The following is a 24,806-nucleotide window of genomic DNA, read 5'->3' on the forward strand; positions in this document are numbered from 1 at the left end:
TTAGGAACAGGACAGGATTCGATGTATGTTTGCAGTGCGTGGTAATATGCCGCCTGGTTTATCAGATCTCGCCTCACAGCTTATCTCGTCTCTGAAAAAAGTAAATATCACAAAATTTGGTACGATGGCCGATTATACTGAAGAGTATAGAATCGATTTGCCAAGTGACTTCCGCGAAAAGTTGTGAGATTACTTACTAGAGTACATGCAAAACTGATATTATCGTGCAAAAATTCAAAAAAAAACGTGTCTGATAATCTCTGGCTGCAGTTTGTACTTGACTTGAAAATACTGTTGGTATTTTTATTCATACAACGGGTGCGTGTTTACGCGTTTTTTTTTTTTTTCTTTTCCGTACATGAAGCGCCTCTTTCTATGACGGCCAGGCGAGTCTGCGAATGCGCATGCGCGCAGTACAGAAAAGATCACTTTCAACTCCAAGGAGATAAGTGTAGTCTCGTCCGTACCGTGCGCATGCGCTGTCGCGAACACATCTGACATTACGTGATCCTAACCTCAATTTCGTGCTGCGTGAAAAAACGCGTAACGTACTCTTGTTATATGAAGAATCGTGTGCAACAAGGAGGCAATGATCTTTTCTACTCCTGTATTCGCAATATTCATGAGGCTGAAGTTAGCAACGTTAACTTAACGAAACATCAGGGAACAAATCCCAATTACGCAATTTTAGAATGACTTTCAAGGATTTGGTTTTGCAAAATGTGAGTACATTTTATTTATCATGGTTTACGCAATTTTAGACATTCCTAAAGGACGAGGTTGAAGTTAGTAACGTTATCGTAATGAAACATTGGGGGAAAAATCACCGTTTTCGTAATTTTACAATGATTTTGAAGGAACTGAGATTTCGAAATACGAGTGTACTTTGGTTACGGTTTACTGAATTTCAGACAATTCCAAAACCGCGAAATAACGATTTTTCCTCAGCAGGAATCTTTACGATAACGTTATTAACTTCAATATGATTCTAAACGTGCGAAGTTACGATTTTTCCTAAACACGCATCCTTACAGTAACGTTACTAACTTCATCCTCATCGATGTTTCTCTTCGATTCACCTACGACTCATATTGCAACCTTACGCTCGGCCCTAAAAGACCGAGTTTGCCTCCTTGTTACGCAATATGTATACTATTTCTGAGCAGGTGTTTCTTGTTTTGTTACCGTATAATAAATAAAAGCTTTGTTATACAGCGAAACGTACCTATACATACAATAGGACCGATTTGAAAAGCGGAATAAAAATTACGTTAAACATATTTTTTATTAACTGCAGGAGGAATGAAAAGCGTGCAGAGACGTAATGTCACTGTGGTAAAAATCTATGCTGACATGTACCGCGCTTACGGTATGCAGAGAAGGAATTAATTCAATAGGTTGACCCGGGAGAATCGGGCTATTATTCAATTGGCAAAAATACCGCCGCATATTATGTGCTTGCTCACTTGTTACCAACGCACTTGACGATTGTATCGAAACGCACGTGTATCTACGTCGGAAGAATAATCTGAGAACGAATTAGACTAAAGAAAAAAAGAATGTAGCACAGATCGATCGACCCATAACGAAATATGTATGTGAACGTTTCAGCGCATATTGCCTATAATTATAGTTTCGACTGTAATACGATTATTCTTCATAAGCTCGAAGAATGACGACGTATACATGTGTGAAAAATTTAACCGTTGATTAACGAAGAGACAATAACTCCTTTTCTAAAGTAGGCATTAAACTTCGTCGCGAGTATTCATAGACGTGCCTAATCGACAAAATTCAGGAAATCCCTAATAGAGTGCAAGCGCAGAGTACGTGATGTCGTTGTTCGCGTACCTGATTATAAACGGTCTTCATACATTGGATAATTGCCCATAGTTTGCTGTTACAAATTGACCGCGTTCAAAGATTCGCATGTGTGTTTTTCATGGTATACGTATTCTTCACGGCCTTTAGCTCGTCGAAATTCAACATTTTTCTATCCGAAAGAATCTTCCTTTCTCGCTTTTCCGATGCTGCACGTACAGTTGGTCTCGCAGGGTCCGTTCTATCGTGTCAGTGCTTCAAACCTAGGTACAACAGCAAACGTTGTACACGACACAGCGATATGAGATCATGCAACAATTTGTGTTCGGTGTGCGTGTATACAAAGACAGCCGGTAGATGTGTGTAACGCGAATGGATGGGACGGTACCGAGAGCATCATTGAACCGGCCTTGGTAGCCCATTAAAGCCGCCCACTGTGCTTTGGGCCCAGCTCCGTTCGCGTAATTCTTCGTACCGTTCCTCCGTGCCTCCTCGCCTGGATATTACATGCTTACACGCAGCGTTTGACATCCAATGAAGAAACGCAGTGCCGGAAGTAGGCGCGAAAGAGCCTGTAACGCGGTGAATTGGAAGAAAATTTGCCGATCAGCTTGAAACGTAAATACGAATCATCCACTATTATACCCAATTGTATACCCTGCGCGTCGCGAAACGTGAACGATTCATCAGCCAGCTCCGATCTTTTTATCAATGAAAAGTGAAAGATGGGAACAATTTAAATCTCCCCAATTAGCCATGATTCCATCACGTACCACGATCCCCCGTTCTCGCGGTGTATGTGTAGAAGCGGCGTAAGTTGGAAGTAAGATGTATAGAGTATACAGGCGTTCAATCCTTAACCCGTGACTTACGAAGAAGCTGGCTGGAGGCCGTGCAGGCACAGGCGGATTGTATGGGCTTGGCGTTCACAGAGGGTTTCATTCAATACGTGAAACTCCCTTAGAGCCGTGCTACGATGAATCACTCACTCCGGGAAGAAGCGAACTCGACCCGCCGACTCGGCGACCGTCTCGGCGTTTTTTTAACCCACGTGTGTTTGCACGATGCGTATTATGAAGCTGCGTGTTCGAGCGTCCATCGTGGGCCAAAAAATGTCCAAATACTGTACTCGTCGAGCTTTCACGGCTGTGCAAGAATTTTATCGATATTCATTACCGCGGTCACGTTAAAACGCCGGCTTTGCTATCTTGGAAGGTAATTGGAGACGGAGATATCCGAGATGCGATGCACCGATGACGCGTACCGTATTTTATCCTTACACTTACGTACCGTCTGCTCATGCTTTAGTCTTCGGCGTCGAGTTTCACTTCGGCACGCTTCTCTACCTCCCCCTCCGGTGCATTGTATTAATTACACGTAAAACAAGCTGCATTATACACACGTACGTGTATTTCATCACGCAATCCGGGATACGATTTTTCGAACATCGTTGTAATCCGGAGCTCGACCCGATGCTTTGATCTTACAGCCGAAAGGAGATGTTAATTAATACGCGAGTCTGAGCCTAGCCGCCAACAGTTGAATCTTTGACTTTTTACGGTTCCCCGCACGGTTCTGTTTAGTGTTTCACCGCACTTGATCATCGCGCGATAGCATCGAACAGTATTCGTGGAATAATTATGTTTAACGACGCTCGAAAATAATTCGTCAAATAATTAATTTTCAACTTAAGAATCGGGGAATACAAGGGTGATGGAATCGTTGAGTTGTTAACCCCCCCCTCCGTTACATACGATTCGTAAATTATTATCATGTGTACACGTATGCAGGCGTGGGCGCGGCGTCGTCGCAGACTTTTCTAAGAAGCGTGAATTTAAACGGTCAATTAGGGTATAACGCAAGCCGAAACTCGAGCGAGGCTCTGCTTGTCGAAAAAGTTGTTCCTCTTCTCGGGTCGTCCGGTTAAATCGGCCCTCATGCGTCGCGACACGTTTCACTTTTCACCCTTAAACGTTGAGACCGCGCATCGGGAACGGCACCGGGAACGAAAGCGTAAGAGAAACGGCTCTGCAAAGTGCTAATGGCAAAAGCTACCGCGCGTATATTAATGGGAATTAACGTTAATTCCCGTTCCCTCTGCACACGCGCCATATGCCAACTTATTACAGTCTCGACGTCTGCTGCAGTCTTCTCGTCTTCTTCTCTTGTAATATGCTATAAACCGATGATAAACAACGTCGAGCGTTACTCTCTCTCTCTCTCTCTCTCTCTCTCTTTCTCTCTCCCGGTACAAAGTACGGGTCTTATTAGTCTTATTATACGTATACGGAACGTTAACTCGCGTCGGAATATACGTGGATTTTCCCGCGATATGTGATACTAATCCGCTTTGGCTGCATATAAGGTACGTACTGCCTATTATCGTTACAAATAGCACAATGCTGCATCGTTTAGATCGCCTCATTACGTTACGGAACGTTGACTCTGCAATCGTTTGAATCATGTAGCCACCCGATGCGACGATTCCTCTGTGTAGGTTCAACCCTTTGAGTCATAGTGGTAAGTATCCTTACCACCTATTTTATATGCATTTTTACTGTTTTTTTTTTGTTTTTTTTTTCATATTTAGAGAACTTTTCAGCATATTTCTCAGCGGTTTTTCCTATTTCTGATAGTGTACCAGGTTTTCAATACTCGAGAATAATTATTGCGATATAATGTAAATTATTATTGTTTGAATCAAATTGATTTAAAAAAATCGTGGAAATTGAAGGAATAATTCATTTTCGAGAAAGTTGACCCTCTACGCATACACATGTTTTACATAAGTTTTAAGTTTTGGGGCTCGCTGATTACGAATCTGAAATCGGATTTCGAACCCGAAACTTCCTGCATAGAGTTTTTTGACTGTATTCGATCAAATTTGAAATTTCCTTCCACCGTAATGCATCCACTGCCTCGAATTGTCAAAATATGATTTCAGATTCGTAATCAGCGAGCCGAAATACCGTGGAATACCATCTTGTTATAAACGTTGACTCCACACAATAATGTGTGACTCAAAGGGTTAAATTTGAAAGAAGAGAAAAGGGGCAACGCGCCTATTTCAATACGTCTTATAGGTAGCAGCTAGCTGGCTAGTCTCTTTTGTCCACCCCGTGCAATGCGTCGGCATGCCTATGTAATACGCATAATAGCGCACAATGCACGTATGTCATAAATTTACATTATCCCTGTGGTATTATTATTCTTGTTGTTATCATTATTATTATTATTATTATTATACGCGTGGACGTATCGGCGAAATTGTCGAAGTACGGCAACGAAGAGAAGAAGCTGACGGTATATTATAATCACGGTTCGCTGCTTCTCTGTTGGTGGCGTTATTTCCATATTATCACAGGCGAGAGGTTAAGAAGTCAGTACAAGATAAGGAAGCTCCTCTCCTTCTTCGGAACTCCTCTCCGCCAAGAGAAAACCGCTATTTTCAGAGCTGAGGCATGACAATTATTTTTCAGTATATTTTCCCTGCCTTCTTCTCATCTCCCTCTCTCTCTCTCTTTTTCTCTGTACAGTATACAATAAACGAAATAGATTTTCAACTGTTTATCTGGTTAGTATATTGAAAAAGTGTAATAAATGCACAATAAATCAGAATTGTCCAGCAGTATTAAAGGTGGGGTAAAATGAATATTATTGTCTCTAAAGAAAAATGAAAACACGCCTTATCTGGAAATAAATAATTCTCCACATGACGTTTCAGTCGCGTTAAATTAAATTGGCTACAGTTTAGTATGCATATGTGTAACATCGTCGCCTTCGACATCGTCGTCGTCTTCGTCGTTGTATACATATACGTATAAATATATGTGTATGCGCTGAAACAAAGCTGGTTATGTATATCTTACCGTGCACCTTCCATCCGCAACGTCATGCAATGATTTACAGTGATATTATTTCTTTGCTTTCCTTTTCTTTTCTTTCACCTTCCAATATGTATAACATGCGATCGGAATTGTGCTTCGCACGTACGCTGTGTGGATTTTAAATTACGTAACATGTACAGTATTCTACATAATGCTAAAACGATTTATAGGTTTATGATGATAATTAATTATACGGACACGCTGATCATTCCGTACACAAAATATACCGTCTTACAGGTAAAGATATACGTATGTACAAAAAAAAAAAAAAATAATAACTCGATAATTTGTCATGGCGTTAATCGAAGTCCAATATTCAAACGCGTTTGGATGAAAAAAGAAAATGTAGTAAAATATGGGCACAACTTTACCCAGCGACGAATATCGCCGATGATAAAATTTTCATTGATGATAACGAAGGAAACACTTGTTGGATCCGATTATTATACAGTTGTTCAAATTGTAGAGCTTATGTAGTGCGTAACGTTTGAATTGAAACTAATAAACGATTGGTTGTCTTACCTCGATCCACGACACTGTTATACACTATACTCACTGCGGCAATTAAAGTTATACTGAAATCTGAACGTGAACTTTTGATCCTGCCGGGCTCACGGGTGACGTGGAGGGCGGGGGGGCGGGAGGGAGGGAGGGAGCGGTTGATTTTGAATGAATCGACGGCTGGTCGATCGGCCAATTATCATTTCTACCTGTAGGGCGATTGGTCGAAACCACGTTGCGGAACCGATTCTCGAACATCGAGCAATACAACGCCGCGTAAAATCCGTAGTTATGTTGTACGCGAATTTTTTCCCCAATATTTTCTCTACTTTCAAAAACTCGTTCCACCGTCCTAGGAACAATATGATTACGAAAAATTTAACGTCACGTAGGTAGGTATATATTTCATCGAGAATCCCGGACTTTCTCGCGCGTTCTCGGCTTACTAAAGACTGCGGCGAATCGCGTTCCTCGCAAGCTGCCTCTGTCCGGGTGGGTGTTTTCTGTATGAGTAATGAACCGTAGGTGTACGCGTGTCTGTGTATGCGAGGGTAAAAGGAGGGGGGAGAGAGATGCGCGTAACGCGAGAGAAGATGCTCGACTGAGTGATAAACGAGCCTTGATTGGCTTAATATAGTACGGCGGTCAGAGTAATTGGTCGCTCCCTTACCGTGCGGGAAATGATTGGTCAATTTAATCCTAGGACGACCGTGCATTAGGCATTCAGCCGACGTACAACTCCCTAATAATCACCAAGTTTGTTCTTCTTCTTTTCCCTGTTCTTCTCCTCGTGCTTCGTCGCCTCTTAGTTCTTAACCCATCCCCCCCTTCCTCGTCCCAACCCTCGCAGTTTTCGCTAAATTTTTTTTCATTCCCCCTCATTTTACAAATTTCTTTTATACTTCGCGAATCGCACTCCTCTTCGTCTCTCCTTCCTCCTTCCTCTCTCACCAAATCAATTTATCAATTGAAATCACTGCATGTCGGTGACCCGTGCTGAATGAACCTCACTTGTATTGTGGCTATAACTTGTACCTCGTATGCTTGTACGTGTTCGTATAACGAAGAACATGTAACGGGGTGGTCGGTTGAGCTGCGGCACATTTTTCCAATCCTTCGTACTTGTAACAATAGTCGGAGAAATTTCTTTTCGTTCTTTTCTTTCCTTTTTTTTTTTCTCGGTGAGACGGAGAGAAAGAATATTGGAAGACAAGTTACCTGCTTATTGCATGTTTATACTTGAGAAGGAATTGGACCAAAGTAACGTCACTTGCCACAATCTTTCAAATCGCGTGACGCGATTCATTCAAAGTTTATGTACCTACATGTAACACCGATCAAGCTAAAAATCTTTCGATTATAATACCGCGGAAAAAGACTTGAGAATATTTTTTTATATCGTAAAATCGAGAGAAGGCATAATATGCTTGAACATTAACTAAGATTTATGAGGCGTGCTGAACTAGCTTTAAAGAACGAAGAACTTTCTCGCAGTTGAAGATCCCTGGACCAATCGAATATCTCGGCTATGAGTCGAACTCTTCTAAATGCGGATAAAGTACGAACCGAGGATCGCACTATAACATCTAACCATCGTTATCCGTAGATTTTCACTATATACGGGTGTTAAAAAAAAAAAAAAATGCTCTTCGCACTTTTCTTCCACTTTTTCCCCCTCGATTATAAAAACCACATTATACCTACTGTACTTGTATTATTATACGCTGTATTCCAAATCCGTTGCAGTTCGGGCGCAACAGCGTGGAAAGTAATCGTACCCAGGTGAAATTCAAGCTCAAGTCACCTACGGCACTACTACTTAGCACGCGGATGCACTCGGAGGAGTTGACGAATATTTGAAGGTTCCGATCTTCCGCAGGAGTTTAAGCCTCGGTCCCTCCTTGACTACTTGTGAGCGGGCTCGATGGAAATACGTCCGAATTTATATAGCATGCATCCAGTGTGAACGGCACAGATACATACGTACACTCTGTGTAAAGTTTGGAAAAGTTTGGAGCATTTGGAGTATTGCAAGCATAAGTAGATTACGCCCGCTTGCACAGCGTACGTGCGTATATATGCTTAAGGAAAACTAATCACCCAACTACGTTTGCCCCGCGTCTGCTGTGTATTTTCTATGTCAGTCCAGCAGACGTTAGTCATCGAAACTGACCACTGACCACTGACCGTTGACCCTCTGACCGCGGGGGTTGCATAGTTCGCCACCTAACGCGGTACTGGCAACTGTTTATTACAATGCGCTAAATGAACGACGATGGTTTCGGTAGGTACCTATTCTCCGAAATCTGATGTATAAAACGCGGTGTGGTATGTGTTTGGAATTCGTATCTCTAGCGTCGATATAGTGGTTAAGACGGTCCGAGCTGCGAACACAACAACGAGCACGGATTCAAAACTGCCCATTATTGCGGTCACAAAGCGAAACGCCTCCAATTACATGATTTTCTTCCATTCGATTATGCTGGACATAGGGAATCCCATGTATAATAGTATATTGTGTAACAAGGAGACAAACTCGGTATTTTAGGGCCGAGCGTAAGTTTGCAATACGAGTCGTATGCTCGTGTTCTATAAAATCAATTTCACCACGTACGACGAATACAACAATTGTAGATCTTGTAATAGTTCGTACGTATTAACGTTTAGAAAAAGAATGTCGCAGCAGGTCGACTTAAATTTTCGGGTTAAATTAACCATTTTAAAAGTACAATTTGCAAATTAAATATTTACTCGATGATTCAAGTATTAATATTACAAAAATTAATCTCATAATATTCGCTTGCAGAACTAGACCTGCTGGGACATTGTGTTTAGTTAAATTTTTCCAACGGCACACGTTAATTATCGAGAAAAATAATACGATCAGTGTGTACAGAAGATACCGCGGGCTGAATGCGACAACGATGAATCATGCAGGCTGTATCCAGGGACAAATAAATTGGCAAACAACGGATACTCTGTGTTCGCTGGAAGGGCCATTGTCGGCTTCTTGGTTCAAGCAAGGACCCCTGAACATAGGATATGAAACTGGGAACGAAATGTTTAACACACGAGTCGTGGGTCGGGTGATTAATCCTCCCGTAATGCAGATTCCTTCGTCACGTATACCGACGATACGCGCCCCTATGCTTCCTTTTCATCGCGAGGCGTCGGTCGGTGCAGTGCCACTTACACTGTTGCATGATGGAAATGGCCTGGAAGTAGCGCCGAGGGCTTTTTTACCGCCGCACGACAGGGTCGCCCAACAACTCCGGCGCAACGGTGTAACCCCCGTGACTTTCTTCTCTTCCCATGCGGGTTGACTGTAAGCTGATTTAAACTTACCCGTGTACTTACGACCCTCTGGCAGCACGGGGCCGTTCCAACGACGCCACTAACGCTTCGGATGACGACGATCGTTAATATGAATATCCTTTTTAAAAGCGGCGTTGTCGAGTTACGATATTATACCCTCTCTGTTGTTTCTATTCGTTTGGATACATCGCTTTTCGAATCGTGACGATGAATAGCGGTTTCCGCTGCAGATCATCCTCACCGCTCTTACCCGTTTATCTATTTTTCACTTCAAATTTATACCAACTTTGCGCGTAACAAATAGTTATTTCCATTCAGATTTGTTGAACAAATCTTTGATTCTCACGGATCTAGACATATCTATACTATACCTGCGAGTAGGTACATGTATATATATATATATACATATATATACATATATACATATATATACAGGTATATGTATAACTATATATACATATATTGCTTGTATAATAACACACGAACAGACATGGTTAATAATATATAACGTGTAGGCCCGCTGATTGTATCATGCATACGACACACGGTTGTTAGTGGGCGTTTATTTGCTGTAGAAATTCTTCTCACCATATTCGCCACGTTATCAAATTCGTACAGATATTATATCCTTGGTGCATGACGAACCCCTACGGCAAAAGGGGATTTAACATTCTTCGACGTATTTCCATATCAAACATTTCCAATGTCAAACAATTTAACTCGGTTAGATCCGTACGAGCTTTCGCAAATGATGGTTACCAAGAACAAAAGAGAGAGAGAAAAAAAAAACAACAACCCATAAAGTGTATAAAAATATTTCACAAACCTGGTTTATTGTAACAGAACTCAGCGGCAAGACTCACCTGCGTATCGTAACTCTGTCGAAGAGAACAAATCAGTATAAAGTGTCGAATAGAATGCGGATGTTGTACAGTAATTATGATATTGAAATCAGATAACAATTTCTGCGACTTCTTCTCAAATACACTTGGATTGTCTTTTTAACGTGGCAGTAGTCTAAGGTCGAGTGGACGTTTGCTTGCCATCGGGGAATTCATTCTCCCTAATGTACACACGAGACCCAGATGCACAGGTGTTTTTTGAGGTCACGTGTGCCGTTCGTGTGCTCTCAATGATGCGCTATGCGACGTAATACCCAATGATGAAATATCGCGTACATCTCCGACACTCCCGTTTATGCCTGAAATTTTTCACCAACTTCTCGCGCATTTTTTCGCCATCTTATGCAGGATTTCAGGATATTGGATCGTCGTAATTTCTTCGCGTGACCAATTATTGTTGGCTAGCTCATCACCCTTCTATGCAGTTATACGTTACAGGCACGAGAAGGCGATCGACGTACGCGAGAAAAGCCGACTTTTTCTTTACACCCTGTATGCAAGTCGGGCGTGTTTCAATGCGTATACGTATACGCGTGTTAGGTCGCATGTGTGCGTTGCAGTGCGACGAGCTGAGTGGCGTTAATTTGGACTTCCTCCCCGTGGATGAGATTCATTCCCCGGGTATCCGGCGCAGACCCACACACCGCATTTTGACCAATTTAACGTCTACCTACCCAACCTGAATTTATATGAACACAACGGCGTATGTTCAATACGTGTTCGAGTACGTACATACAAACACGATCATCGTATGCAACTTACCGTCCGCATCGTGATTGCGATCATACGTCTGGGGGTAGAAAATTTATGTGCTACTCGAAGAGAGTATATATAATGTAGGTGTATAAATATTCATTGATAACGAATTTCTTTTTGTACTTATTTGCATCGTACCTATTTAAACGATATGGCAAAATCAGAACTGACGAACTTGCGTCGAGTTTTTTTATCGTCTGATATCGATGGTTGCCTATAAGTTACACATACACCGAAAATGGTCCAATGTCAGTTTATCAAGGGATTAAGAGAGTTGCTTTCTTTATATCTACCGCCTGCAACTATAACATACGCCTACGTGTATGGGTATATATGTGTACGTATGCACGAAATGGATGACCGAGGGAGATCGGGAGCATTCAGCGAGTATAAGTACCCATTCAGCAATTCCTGGCCACCCACCTACACGCGTGCATAACGTACGTACTTGTATGGTGGTGTCAAACGTGAACAAATGTAATTCAGATGTCATGGTGTCACTGGATGCGGTCGAGCAGCGCTCTTTTTCCTCTTGCTGCCTCTTACAAACCCGCGGCTATAATGTAAACCCATTACCAAAGAGTTGCTGTCCAGGGGTTAAATGATCTTAATCGGTCTTAACTTCTTCTTGCCGCATACCTCCGTCGTTATTTCGAACTCGTGCCCCCCGCCCTTCTCCTTTCTATTCGGCACCTTTTTTTTTTTTCTTTCTTCCAATAATATCAAGCGCCAAATAACCTCAGTACTTGTATTACAAGAAGAGGCATATTTTTTGTATTTCAAATGATTTTTTTTATTATATGTACATATCTGTAATATAATTTCACCGACTTTACAAACATTAGCGTAATCAGTGTCCACGATAATGTATACACTGTAGTTATTTGCATATGTAATGTTATAATTGCTCTGTATAAATTAATAATTGTATAACTTCTCACTTTGTATGCGCTACATATAAATAACAGTATAACTACACGTAGGTATATTGTTATCGGAATTAGGAAGTCCTTCAACCCCGTTCGCAAATAATGTCTACGACACTGGGCTCCATTAACACAGGCTCCAAACATCTGTGAACCGCGCTTCCTAATATTTCATCAAGAAGAAAATGTACAAGGCTGTGAAAAAAGAATAAAATTTCGTCAGAGAATTATCTGATGAAAAACCGGGTGGAGATGATTGAACAAATTTATAGTTGGATTAAGAATTCCGGGCTTTCAACGTGCTCCTTACATCGGTATTTACTTTTTTCCTCTTTTAATTCCACACAAATTGGAAATCAGAAAACTGTTGTACTTTAGCCAGACTTATTGCGGTTATCAAATAATAAATATTTGAACTCACTTTTCGTCGGAAACGAACCGCCACAAGTAAAGCTGGAGATAGTGGGTATCTACTTGTATTTGTTGTAGGCCGTACTTGCTGAACGTGCGCAATCTGACGCATTCCAAAAATGTCTGAAATCAATACGAAACGATCAATAAAATATTTGGTTTTTCTGACAATCAGACCGACGAAAATGTGGAGAGGTACAATAGAGAGATGCACTCCTCAAAGCGTAGAATACATGAATTTGATCACTGCGGTCTTGTTATTAGAGTAATGCTTATTACACCATGGATTGCATAGTTTTTTTTTTTTTTTTTTATATGCACAGAGAAGCTACCGTAATACCTCGACAACGCAAAGTGGATAATAGCTAAGTTATTTTGTCATTGTGCTCATTCTGCACAAGCTGCAACCATTAATGTATGTACCATATCTACTAGAAGTTATATCATACTCCGGTATATCTTCACGCATTACGTCACAATGTAAGATTGGAGCTGTGATTATTTTTAGGAAAATTTTTTCTCTCAATTAGCGGGACAGATTGGATAGAGATTGAGAGGGATTGAAAAGTGGTTTATCGTGGTTGAAAAGACTCAGTGTCTTACTGAGAATGCTTAGATACCTTTAAGCTGATCTTTATAATTCCAGTCAGAATCGAAGCTTTGTTGAACTGAACCGAAGAGAATATCTCTATACGTTCTGAAAACAATTTGTGAATATTTGTCACCAGAGATGAATCTAGATGACTTGGCGTGTAGGAGGACCAATTTGATCGATATTGATGCCTTGATACACTGACGCTGAAATAAGCATTAATAGTTAATGATTTCGTAACAATTGCACCTACTAATTTTATTATGAATTCTCTAACCTCTTGTGTTTACTTTTCTAGACTCAGTACCGTACCTATGCGTCCTTCTGCTACTATCGCTGCTCCTATCAATTTGGCCGTCTGAATCATCATACAAGGCGGAAACTTGCAGCTCGATTGCCGTCACGTCCTCGACTACTCTCTTCATCACAGCCCTGACAGTTCTGGGTTCAATGGTATGTAGCCAATCTCGTGTCTCCACTGACTTTCTCAACATTTGTGAAACAGATAATCCCTGAAGTCGCACGTAATGATTTAGTAAATTTTGAGCTGCTGTTTGAAAGTTGTTACAGATTTCACTTTCTGACGTTACAAAATTTGCCAAAGATGCATGCCTTTGAATGTTGAAGAGATCGTCTGTTGTGGTTAACTGTAATTGAAAAATACATTATAATAGATCCTGAACTTATTATCTTTTTTTTACAATCAGTATTCTTTACTTATTCGAAATATTTGGTTCCAAAACTTGCCAGATAATGTACGCTAGATTCTTTAAATTCGATGCACATTTTGCTCAGCAATAATAGTAATGTGGGGGGAAATTTAGGCACGTCAGATCCGGAACAGAATCCGCTAGCTGTGGCAGTTAGATGATGTAAAAATCCAATCACTAATCCCTCTCTAACTTCGTCAACGCAAAAGCATTGGAGGAAATGAGATTTTCCACTGAACATTAATTCAGGCTGCAGGAATACCTGCAAGTAACATTAATTCGGTCATGAAAATTTTGGTCGAATAGGCGAAAGAGTACAAATACGTTTTATTGTGAACAAAACATACATACCAATAAATCCTGCAGGACTCCTTTCACTTTTTCTATCGTAGGCATGACCAGAGAGGCCTGTAACTCTGCAAGACCTGTGTCACCATCTTGACTAACTTTAGCAGCCAGCGTTTGCCTTACTTTAGCCAAAGCCTCAGTCAGATGCTGCTTCAAAGAGTGTAAATGGCTTCTGCACTGCTTTCTTCCAGCATTTATGACAATTTCTGTTGCAGTCCTACACATCAGGCGTCAATATAAATCGGAAATCGATTTTTAATCAATGTCTATAGAAAATCTAATAAATTTTTTAACATACGTGGAAAAATCGGTCTCATTGCAGAGAGTATTGACTGCGTGTAAGCGTCTGTAAAACCTGTCTAGCGCGCGAACTAAGATTGCAGTATCCCCAACATCCTCAATTCTTTTACCAATGAGATCAAAGTAGTTCTTCATGTTATTCAGAACAAAAGTGTCTAATTTCGCAATGGCTTTAGAGTCAAAGTCGTCACTGAACTCTGTGTCGTCCAGGGGTATTCTGTTGACAAACATGTCTTTATAGGAAGCGACAATGAGGCAAAGGTCGCTCATAAAACCCGAACTTCCCATATCCACGAATTCTATAACGTCATTTTCGCACATGTCCTTGAGTTGTTTCAACTGTTCGGTCAGCCTATTTTCGGCATTACTTAAGAATTCCGCGCACAATGATTCGGGTGGCTCTTTGAGCTGGAGCAAAAGATCGACACTCTCAGCCAGAGACTTTGTGGTCGCATCTCTGCTCTGGAACTGAGTTCTCAGTTTAACTTTGAGCTCCTCGACTATTTCTTCACAGTCCTTCTGTATACCTTGAAAAGAAGGCATGTTTCCATACTGGTTCAGGACACGTTGAGCATGAATGTAGTCTTGGACAGCCTGAAAAATTATACAAACTTGGTTGAATTTCACTGCACAAAGAGTAAATCGTGTATCCGTTTTCCTTATTCCTCCTTTTCTTCCTTACTCACCTGGGAGTAGTTTCCATTGTTCATCTTATCTTTCAATTTAGCTGGCAGCTTAAATAGAAATTGTAGCTTCTTGAGAAGAGTGTGCACGGACGATAGTCTCGTTATCTGTTGCCTTGTGCCTTGCAAAGTTGAAGATATCTGTTCCGAAAATGACGTGATACTGTCCATGTTGCTGGACAGCGATTCCATGCTATCCTCCATTTTCTTGAAATCATTCTTCATCTGAAATCAATATGTCGATAAGAATTTTGCCAGTTCTCACATGTTTTGAAAACACTCACCTTTCTTATGGTATCGGTAGCAGAAATGAATTTGTTGTAATTTTCATATACCAAAGTCTGCATGTCAGAATGAAGCGTCTGGGTATCGCGAATTATTTCAGCTTCATTGTCCATGATCTGTTTCAGTGTGCACTCCTGCATTTGGTATAAAAGACAAAATTTTTTAGATTGCGAAACCTCGAAGTAGGTAGAATAATCGTGGCTAATAAAACCGATATTTTTCACTACGATTTTGATTGAATTTTAGGTTATGAGAATAAGTTAGAGCCGCCTAACCTTGAGCATTTTTTCCAGATACATGTCGGGGTTGAAATGCTGCCCGTTTATGTTGTACGGATTGCTCGTATTTTCTGTCATTTTTCTAAACGTGAAAGAACATTCACTTTGATACACCGAAGTGTCAAAATCTCCACAGATATTTCGTGTTGTGACAGCTGCGTCCCCGCGTTTCCATTACACGTTTCCGTTGCTCCGATGTCTCGATTCGTCGGACTCAAATCCGAGCCTCTGTTCCATTTGCGCATGCGTGACTAGCCAAAGATAACAGCGGTTCTCTTTTGCACCTAGTCGTGATTGGCTGAAGCAGCGCTCTCGGCCAATCACGGCGCAGAGCGAGAGTGACAGAGTGTATCAGAATAGCCCTTATCAAGTCGCGCATGCGCGTACTCGAATGTTATCTCCATGTGTATAAAGCCACTCGATGTTGCGTGATTATATCGAGTTCGCTAATTTCTCGCTGGGCGTCGTACGACGCTTTATTATTATGACGACTTTATAACCTCCTCGATGCGATTACGCTGTCGAAAAGTGGTACGATTCAGTATTAATAATGACAGTTTCATAGCGTTTCAGTCAATCCGAGTGAGTTTCGAATGATACAGTGCGCGAGCTGATCCTCCGGGAGTGAAGTAAACGGACGTTGGAAGTTTAAAATTTCCCCTACGATGCCGCACCCGTGTGTAGTTTGCGGCAGATCGCGGATGAATCCGAACAACAGGCAGGAGGAGTACATGTTCTTCGGTTTCCCGGTAAACGACGAGACCAGGTGCAAAAAGTGGTTGGAATTCTGCTGTCGCGAGGACCTCTACAAGCTGACGAAAAAACAGCTGCTCCAACGAATGGTATGCTCGAAACACTTCGAACAGAGAGACTTCCTCAACTCGTATTTCGACCGTCTCAACTGCACCGCCATACCATCGATATACGACCCGAAACAGTCCCTCTACAATATCACCTGTGTTCTGTGCGGTAGATCCCGTCGAGACCCCCCCAGTTCTACTTATGACGGGGTCACTTTCCACCACTTTCCCGGCGAGGAATTCAGGTGTCTAAAATGGCTGGATTTTGTTGGGGTTGATTCTTATTACAGGCTCACCCGCAAGGAGATATTGTTCTGCTACATTTGCTCCAAGCACTTTGACCGCTCCCAGTTCCTCAAGGGATACCGTAATCGGTTGGTCGACCATGCCGTTCCCAACATCAGATATCCCGACGAAGCCGAGGACTCTGAGCCGTTCCTGATAGACCTCGCTCCCGAGTCAAAGCTTTTCCATCATCCGGACAGGACTCGGAAGCTGGAAGCCCTTCCACAAGCCGTGTTGGAGAGTCAGGCTTGCGCCGCCTGTGGAAGATCAAGGTCTGATCCGAGAAATAAAATCGATAGGTATAAGTTTCACCCGTTTCCAGCTTATGAGATCGGGCGATGTTTGAGGTGGTGCCAATTCCTGGGTAGAGAGGATTTACTCAAAATGTCTCCAAACCAAATCAGGAAGCTAGTCTTATGCTCAAAGCACTTTCAGAGTGGGCAGAGCTTCCATCGAGTCGGACCTTGCGATGCGGTGCCGACGATCCGAGATATCCATGAACCAAATACAGCTGTTAATGTTGAAGATGACTTTGAAGAAGCGGAAGAGGAAGAATGTGCTGGCTCTGCCAAGGGCACCAAGAAGCAGTCTAAAATCAGGCCCATGGTATCCAGCAAGAAGCCTAAAATAGACAACAAACCTGCTCCGCTTGCCAAGAAACGTGGTAAATCGAAGAGGCCCACTCAGATAAACATCCCCAGACCAGATCCTAATAATATAGAAAACAGGATGATTAGAAAACTACCGCTGCCGCCGAACAATAATTGGAAACTCATTCAGGCCGGAACTATGCAACCGATTACGATAGCTAACAACATAGCAACATCTGTAAACGAATGCAAAAAAATGATTCTTCCATTTACAGGCGACATAACTAATCTGGGTACTCCCATTCCCGTTCATAGCTTGTCGAGCATGCCTCCCGGCTTATTGATCAAGATAAACCTACCGGATCAAAACAAAAAGCCAAGCCCATCTGGGCGTCGCAAGGGGGTTCGCAAGGGGAATAGCAAGAAACAGAAATCGTCAACCATTACTACACTGAACAATATCCAATTAGTTCAGTGCACTCCGTTGAGCGTTAAGAATGATCAAAATCAGTCTGGTAAGGAAGCGGATGAATCGGTTGAGCATACCCTGGCGGATTTATTGACCTTCTCACCGGAGCGCGAGGAAACGGTCGACTATGAAGAACTCGGAGTACAGGAGGAAATTGTCCTTTCACCCAGTGCAGAAACCACCGAAGAACAGACGTTTAAATTCGAACAAACCGACCTTAAGGATGATTACTACTATGAGGTTGAGGAGACTACAGACACTGGGTACGTTCAGAAACCAAGAGTCAGGCAACGTAGAAAGTTATCTTCGCTCGCTAGGAAAACTATTCTTCCTATAAAGAGCGAGATTGGATTTTTCCTCCGCAAATTTGCACCTAAAATGCAAAGGCTACCAAAAAAGGCTAGGGCTCAGTTGAAATTATCTATCGTTAATATGGTCATTGATAATCTATAAGATTTATCTGATTGTTGAAAAACGGACACTTGTGCTACAGAAAGTGATAAAATTTTGCTAGCAAAAACTTTCTTGAGTTATAAATTATCTAGTTGTAAGTTGTATAATTGTCTGATAATATCAAACCGTTTGTATAATGAACGATGCGATACTAATTAAATACAAAATTTCAATTATTGCTCGATTGTAAATAATTAGTTTTAGTAAGTTTAATGTTGATGGAATTATGCAATTGCGAAATACGCAAAAAAAAAAATACGAACCGGTGGCAAACGGTTTGTTACACTGTCGTTTAATATCAAAAACTAAATCAACTTTACTTTTGTAATATTGATAGATCATGTTAATATTTGTGCAAAGCTGATTGGTAGCTTAAAGTATTTTTGTAAGTAGAAAAGGAAAGTGAAGAATTTGAACCGCGTGATTTTTAGGTTTGACGTTTTATCCTTCAACTTCTCTGCATCCTCTGAATATTATTTAGATAAAGGATATATTTCCTTTCTTTTTTTTATAATATATGCTTACTGATTATACGAGCTCTTCGAAGGACTATTCGGATTACAGGTAAATTCGCTACATCCAAATGTAAATATTTCTATCTTATTCATAGCCTCGATCATTCGATCGTGTCAGTTGACACATTTTTTTTATCTTACTACTTCGGTACTTTTGGACACGCTTTTCAAAGATCTTTAGACATATGAAAAATACCCGGAGTAAATGTATAAAGATATCTATACCAGTTTTGGAGCAAAAATGGGTATACTATGTAATTTGTAAAAAGTATAGTAATAAATATTGTTCTATACGTCACTTTAATTATAGCTCACGATTTATAAAATACACAACGGGCTGAATGTTACAATCAAATAGGATTCCTGGTGCTCAGGGAAAATGAAAAATTTTCTAGAAAACAATTTCAAAACATTGCCTTCATTTAATATAATTACTTGCTTGCCCCTTGACAATATCGGGAGGATAATATGTGTCAGTAGTGTATCATACAAGTTCAACTCGTATATCTACATTATATAATCTATTTGTACAAGCAGTTAAAGAGATACTTTCATTCCCGGAAAAACTAATGGGTAAGTGAAAAGTCTGGCATTTTCAGGAAGTCTTTTATTTCCCTGCCGCTAGACATCCTGCCAAAATTTTACCAAAAGCAATCTAAGGCTACCACTATTCAGCTTGAAAATTATTCTTAGTCCAAAGATTTAGTTTCTCATTTTTGATTTTTGCAAGTACGATAAATGAGTCAGAAAAGTTTATAATGTACCCATCCTGGCAATAAATCAGAAATATTTTTACAATAATATTTTGATGTGTATAAATTACCGCACAATTTGAACATTTACTTTTGAAAGTATTATTCGAAGACTAGAATTGTGTGTGTAATGAATAAGGAAGAAACTACATGCCTATATATTGATTGGTTACCCTGCTTTCTGTAAGATCAATATCTCTTCCATGAAACTTTTCAGCCAAAACTTCAATCTACTCCTTCTTGTAGTTTTATTATTTCCATTATCAGTTCCATGTAAGTATGTATCTTTTCGAGGAATATAGGAATAACTATGCAGGAGCAGTTCATGTATTTGATAAAAACAGAGATCCTTGCTACGAAGCAGATGCTGAGTGAGTTGTCAAGTACTTGAGTGAGAATTTTATTCACCAAGGCACAAAACCATTAATTTTTTTTTTTGATATGTTGACAGTGCAACCCTCAATACAACAGAAACCAATTGGGATAGTTTGGAAACAATTCCACATACAAGTACAGATAAGGAAGAAATAATTTCCTACAATCAGGCCCTTGAATATTTCAAAGAGACTGACTTATCGGAGTACAATGTAGTATATTTACGCACAGTTCATTATCACGATTCACGCTCAACTTCCTGCAACTAGATGTACCAGAGTATGAAGAAAGTATCTTTTTTTAGGAAAATGTGACGAGCGCTAAGAAATCAGGGATATTTTCGTGTTTTTCAAACCGTGGAAAATCCAAACTGAAACAAGATCACATCAGTGATTTTAACTTGATATTTCTCATTGCAAAGTGTAAGTACTCGATCGAAAAAAACTTATCGTAAGATTTTCAAATATAATAACAATCACACATCATAATTTTGGCTACAAAAATATACTGGTTCCGAGTCAATACGGTGGGCATCCTGTCGAGGCTGTAAATGCCTCAGCCCACTGCGTAGAACAGCAGGCTGGTCTGCCCCAGTGTGTTTCCAACTCGTCAGTCATTTCCACAGAGGTTTTGTGCGACCCAACATCCCATCGAATGTCTTTGCGTTTCACAACTCTGCCTCGGTGAGGAAGCATACATGTTAGTGTAGTTGTAACGGCGCTTTGGGAGTTCAGGTGTGATTGATGAAGATGACATTCGTTAGGCCTGATGTATCTGTGATATTAGAGTTACGGTACTTTGAATATTCCAATTAAATTGCATAGCGATTTTATATCGATACTCTCTACGTCATGACTCTTGAATCATTTTTTCACTGACTTGGGTGAAACGACGTCAGGTCTGACTGGAATCCATCGCTTTTCAACATCCCTTTTGTCGGTTGTTTCTGGTCCAACTGCTCTGCAGTAATATACTACAGGTTCGTTGTTTTCGCGAAACTTTTCAGTCTTTCTTGGAATCCATATAACGCTTCCTGAAGCTACGGGTTCTAAGCACGATCGCACTTTGTGAAAATTTTGATACCAGCTGTGTAATATAAAATTATGACGACCCAAGAATAGTTTATTCGTAGTTCGGCTCACCGATATCTAATTTAGGTAATACCGGCAACAGCGTGCCTACCGTGTAGCTTTGAAATTTATCTACTATACTCCCATATTCTCCGCATCTACACAGAATACCCAAAGGATGCTCCGTACAGACGCTACTTGCAGGATGCTTATAGTCCATGTCCTTTGCAGTGAATTTTCCATAAAATGGTTCTTCATACCAGCTGTCTAATTTCTCTAAGGGGAATCAAGTCATTGCCAAGTAGAACAATAGTCGAAACAGCAGAATTTCTAATTCCTAATATCAATTCTGTCTACAAGGTCGTTGATAATTGTAAAATCGAAATTTTACTAATTTTTCAGGTCCTTACCAGAAGGAAAACAAAATTCATATTGCAATGCTGAGAACAGTGTACAATTCTTTAGTATCAAGCAGAGACTCGGAATTCATTTGGGAAAATATTGGTTTCCAGGTAAACTACGTCGATCGTCGGACTTCTGACGCGATTTGTTCGTTCTGGAATATTACAGGCGTCGCAAGACTAGCATATTAATTAAACTAATTTGTCATAGAGTGATTTGCCATGGACTGATTTACGTGGCGTAGGAATGCTAGGAGTATTGCAATTACTGTACATGTGCACAACATATCCAATTATCAGGGATACGCTCTATGAATTATCGAGAACCAAATCAAATACATTTCCATTCGCTGTTCTTAGTCTAAATGTTACAAGCATTGTGTTGAATGTATTGAGACGGGAAAAGTTAAATCGGTAAGTTAATTCAGAGATTAGAATCATTTAGAATTTACTAGAGTTCGAAAATTAGGAACCACTATACATTGCACATTTGATATTTTAATATTCATATCAATTTCTCTATTCCTCTCTGTAATTTACATATTTTTAGGGAGATAAATAAGGAGGGTGTCTTTGTTTGCATCAACAAACTTTACACATCAATGTTTCATTACTTTGGACAAGTCTGGATCGATGAGAAAAAAACTATATCCGATGTTGGGAGTTTGTTGAAAGGTGGTGGAAATATTATCAGCTTAATTTGCGGCGTTACGTTTCGGTAATTGATGAATTTAACTTCAGATGTGGAGCAGTTGTGCCTTTTTAAACGGGGAAGAAAAAAAATCTTCAAAAACTTCAACGTATCAGTTGAACGGAAATAAATGATCAAGAACTTATAGAACAGCTTACACAATAAATGATGGCCCAGTGAAGTTTGTTAACAGCAAATTTATTCGTAATTAATTTTCACTATACATATATAAGGCCAGGTTACATACGCGTAATTTGTATTATACACATATACAAATGTGCTCAATAGATTTGTGTTTGAAAACGTTATAAATGTAACATAATATTACGTGTGAGTAATCGAAGCATCGTATTTTGATGTTAAAACATAAAAATTCAGTTGACAGTGAGAATGAGTTGACAGTAAAATGAGGTGAATGTGATTCAAAAAGCATATGTAACTTCGATCTTAGAGATCAACACGAATGAAATTTAATACAGCGTAAAATGTCCCAACAACATTCATATTCATAATCATAGATTTGGTAAGGACTAAGTATCAAGTACTTCGAAAAATGATTTATTTTGCTAGATTAATGCAATTACTCTACACTACGTATATTGTTTAGTTTTTCTTCTTTTGCATGAATGTATGCTTAATTATCATGCTAAGAACACTTTTACCCGAATTAGTACGCAACTGTGCACGTTATGTACTATCTCACCCGTTATTCGTAATTTCCGACACGATCAAATAATTGCAAATCGTGATGCAGCTTAATATAGAAAAGTAGAATAAATATTTGGTCTGAATATGAATTTATTCATGAAATTTACTATGCAGATATACTTGTAGTATTACCGGCTGTACTTTGAGTTAGGTGCCTTACATAAGCGCTGCAAGTGTAATTCATTTTATCATCCAATTCTCGATGAAAATTTCTCATTAGCCTAATAGCTGCTTCAAAATTTCATTCCTGTTCCAAATTAGTCACTACGATCAGAGAACTAATACTAAAGAGGTTCCTTTTTGAGAATTTGATCTGGATACTAGTGAAATTAATGCAAATATCAAATTCATAGAATTCGTATATTCCGTTACAAAATTATACGCTATGTGACAGAATATGTAGCACGTGTACTCTGTAACTAGTGATAAATAATGATTTTCTACTGAATCTACACTACTGTGGACTATTAACCAGACATCTAACTGTGACGCAAGTACCCATACGCCTGTAATTATTAGTGACAATTGCAACAACGAAGCCAGCTTCTGCAATGGATTATTAGTTTCGTAATATTGTGCGAGTTTTTCAATCGAGTTCGACTTTGACTATGCTTTTACATGAACAAGTGTTTCTCCAGGTGCGTGAATTTGAAAGGTGACATTTTGACCCACCTTCTACTTTTTATTTCTATGTGCCATTAAAATGTTCAAATCTCTCTCCGTTCGTTTCGATGAAAAACTTTCGCACAACTTGTGTATGCATTATAAAAAAAAAAATATATATATATATATATTTATAAATTCTTTCATCCTTATCAATAAGGTTTTTCGCATAATGGTTTACATGTCTAACTACGCAGACTTTGCAATCTGTTTTTCATCTCTTCCAACTCAGTATCGTCGACGTCTTCCACTTCTTCTTCCTTGGACGACGACGCCGCAACCGGTTGTACACCGGGCGTTTCGGTAACAACGGCAGGAGCTGTCCCCAATTGGCCTGCCGTTAGTTCCCACAGAACCTAATCAATCAATGGCACATTTTTGGAAACATCTAAATCTGTACATGACTTTTCTGAAATTTGTTATTTAAAATGCTGCTATAATTAAACGATACCTTGTCAACTTCTTCCTGTGCTTCATCTTCCATCTCTTCAGAATCTTCCACCGAATCCATGGTTTCGTCTAGCATTTCTTCAATTATTCCTGCTTTCATCATTTCCTTTGACATTTCCCTCATTGTTGCAGCTACTTCTGGGACCTTGATCAGAGATTGCATGGCCTGCATTACTTCGGTGGACTTGGAGAGCGAACCAGCGACTCGTATCGTCGCCAGTTGATTTTTCATCTGGAGCGAAACTGAATTCAAGTGCGCTTTGGATGTGTAAATTTTGTTGCACGCTTTCCTCGCCCTGATTACTTCCTTCGCCAGAATTGTGCAGACATCCTTGTCACCTTTCTTTGCTGCCTCCTTTAGCGATCGCTTAACCTTTTCCTCTTCTCGTTGAATGGCTAACACACGGAAAGTTTACGATGTATTCTTATTTAAGCAATTCGTGTAAGACATGACTAAATGAAATATTTGATAAGAAAACAGAATGGACGGTAATTTCGGTACTGAGAGTGAATGGTTAGACAGATGTTTGGATATATGTTTTCGGGCGTCTCGTGACTCACCGCGAACCTGCCTATCCAATTGATAACCTTCTTTCCTCAACTTGTGCGTCCATTCTTGGACCTGTAATTCATTACGGGATATTATTATGTGCTCTCGAATGTTATTGAAACTTCCATTTCGAGGCTTACCATTTCTTTCGGGTTTTGCTCGTGAGATTTACCGAAGAGGCCCATTTTCTGTGATCCGCTGACAGCTCGACGTCAGAGTTAAGCTATGTTTGTGTGAACGTTTAGCGTCGTATTGTACGCTCAGTTATGCCAGTAAGGGCGGTCTTTGTACAATGTTGAAGATTGCGTTTTTCGGGAGC

The 24,806-nt window shown here is 40.2% G+C and overlaps 3 protein-coding genes and 2 long non-coding RNA genes across 9 annotated transcripts; 2 read left to right on the plus strand and 3 right to left on the minus strand.

The window, feature by feature from the left end:
* Window positions 1–444: 444 nt before the first annotated feature.
* LOC124293361 lies at window positions 445–14,380 on the plus strand. Its single transcript, XR_006903297.1, has 3 exons — window positions 445–722; window positions 13,410–13,564; window positions 14,214–14,380. It is a non-coding gene; the product is annotated as an uncharacterized LOC124293361 (long non-coding RNA).
* On the minus strand, window positions 9,969–10,623 carry LOC124293360. The gene is made up of 2 exons (XR_006903296.1): window positions 10,388–10,623; window positions 9,969–10,263 (listed from the first exon to the last, which is right to left on the minus strand). It is a non-coding gene; the product is annotated as an uncharacterized LOC124293360 (long non-coding RNA).
* On the minus strand, window positions 11,976–15,922 carry LOC107220099 (vacuolar protein sorting-associated protein 51 homolog). The gene is made up of 10 exons (XM_015658538.2): window positions 15,713–15,922; window positions 15,437–15,571; window positions 15,156–15,377; window positions 14,468–15,063; window positions 14,173–14,386; window positions 13,859–14,083; window positions 13,424–13,758; window positions 13,140–13,317; window positions 12,530–12,642; window positions 11,976–12,303 (listed from the first exon to the last, which is right to left on the minus strand). The coding sequence occupies exons 1-10, from the start codon at window positions 15,791–15,793 to the stop codon at window positions 12,195–12,197; spliced, it is 2,208 nt and encodes a 735-aa protein (XP_015514024.2). The 5' UTR covers window positions 15,794–15,922; the 3' UTR covers window positions 11,976–12,194.
* Window positions 15,923–16,107: 185 nt separating this feature from the next.
* Window positions 16,108–23,548, plus strand: LOC107220091. 5 transcript variants are annotated; one of them, XM_015658524.2, is made up of 8 exons: window positions 16,108–19,852; window positions 19,924–19,950; window positions 20,031–20,166; window positions 20,259–20,637; window positions 21,427–21,536; window positions 21,637–21,839; window positions 21,976–22,100; window positions 22,167–23,548. In XM_015658524.2, exon 1 carries the CDS (start codon window positions 16,381–16,383, stop codon window positions 18,310–18,312), a length of 1,932 nt encoding a protein of 643 aa, XP_015514010.2. In that variant the 5' UTR covers window positions 16,108–16,380; the 3' UTR covers window positions 18,313–19,852; window positions 19,924–19,950; window positions 20,031–20,166; window positions 20,259–20,637; window positions 21,427–21,536; window positions 21,637–21,839; window positions 21,976–22,100; window positions 22,167–23,548. The 5 variants fall into 5 exon arrangements, with proteins under 5 accessions (XP_015514010.2, XP_046589950.1, XP_046589951.1 ...); XM_046733994.1 differs by having other exon boundaries at window positions 16,108–19,950; window positions 20,246–20,637; XM_046733995.1 differs by having other exon boundaries at window positions 16,108–19,950; window positions 20,259–20,653.
* On the minus strand, window positions 23,166–24,775 carry LOC107220084 (charged multivesicular body protein 3). Its single transcript, XM_015658512.2, has 4 exons — window positions 24,628–24,775; window positions 24,499–24,559; window positions 23,939–24,333; window positions 23,166–23,843 (listed from the first exon to the last, which is right to left on the minus strand). Exons 1-4 carry the CDS (start codon window positions 24,670–24,672, stop codon window positions 23,673–23,675), a joined length of 672 nt encoding a protein of 223 aa, XP_015513998.1. The 5' UTR covers window positions 24,673–24,775; the 3' UTR covers window positions 23,166–23,672.
* Between the last annotated feature and the right edge of the window lie 31 nt (window positions 24,776–24,806).

The sequence above is a fragment of the Neodiprion lecontei genome, chromosome 3 (genome assembly GCF_021901455.1).
Source record: "Neodiprion lecontei isolate iyNeoLeco1 chromosome 3, iyNeoLeco1.1, whole genome shotgun sequence".
Taxonomy (NCBI): Eukaryota; Metazoa; Arthropoda; class Insecta; order Hymenoptera; family Diprionidae; genus Neodiprion; species Neodiprion lecontei.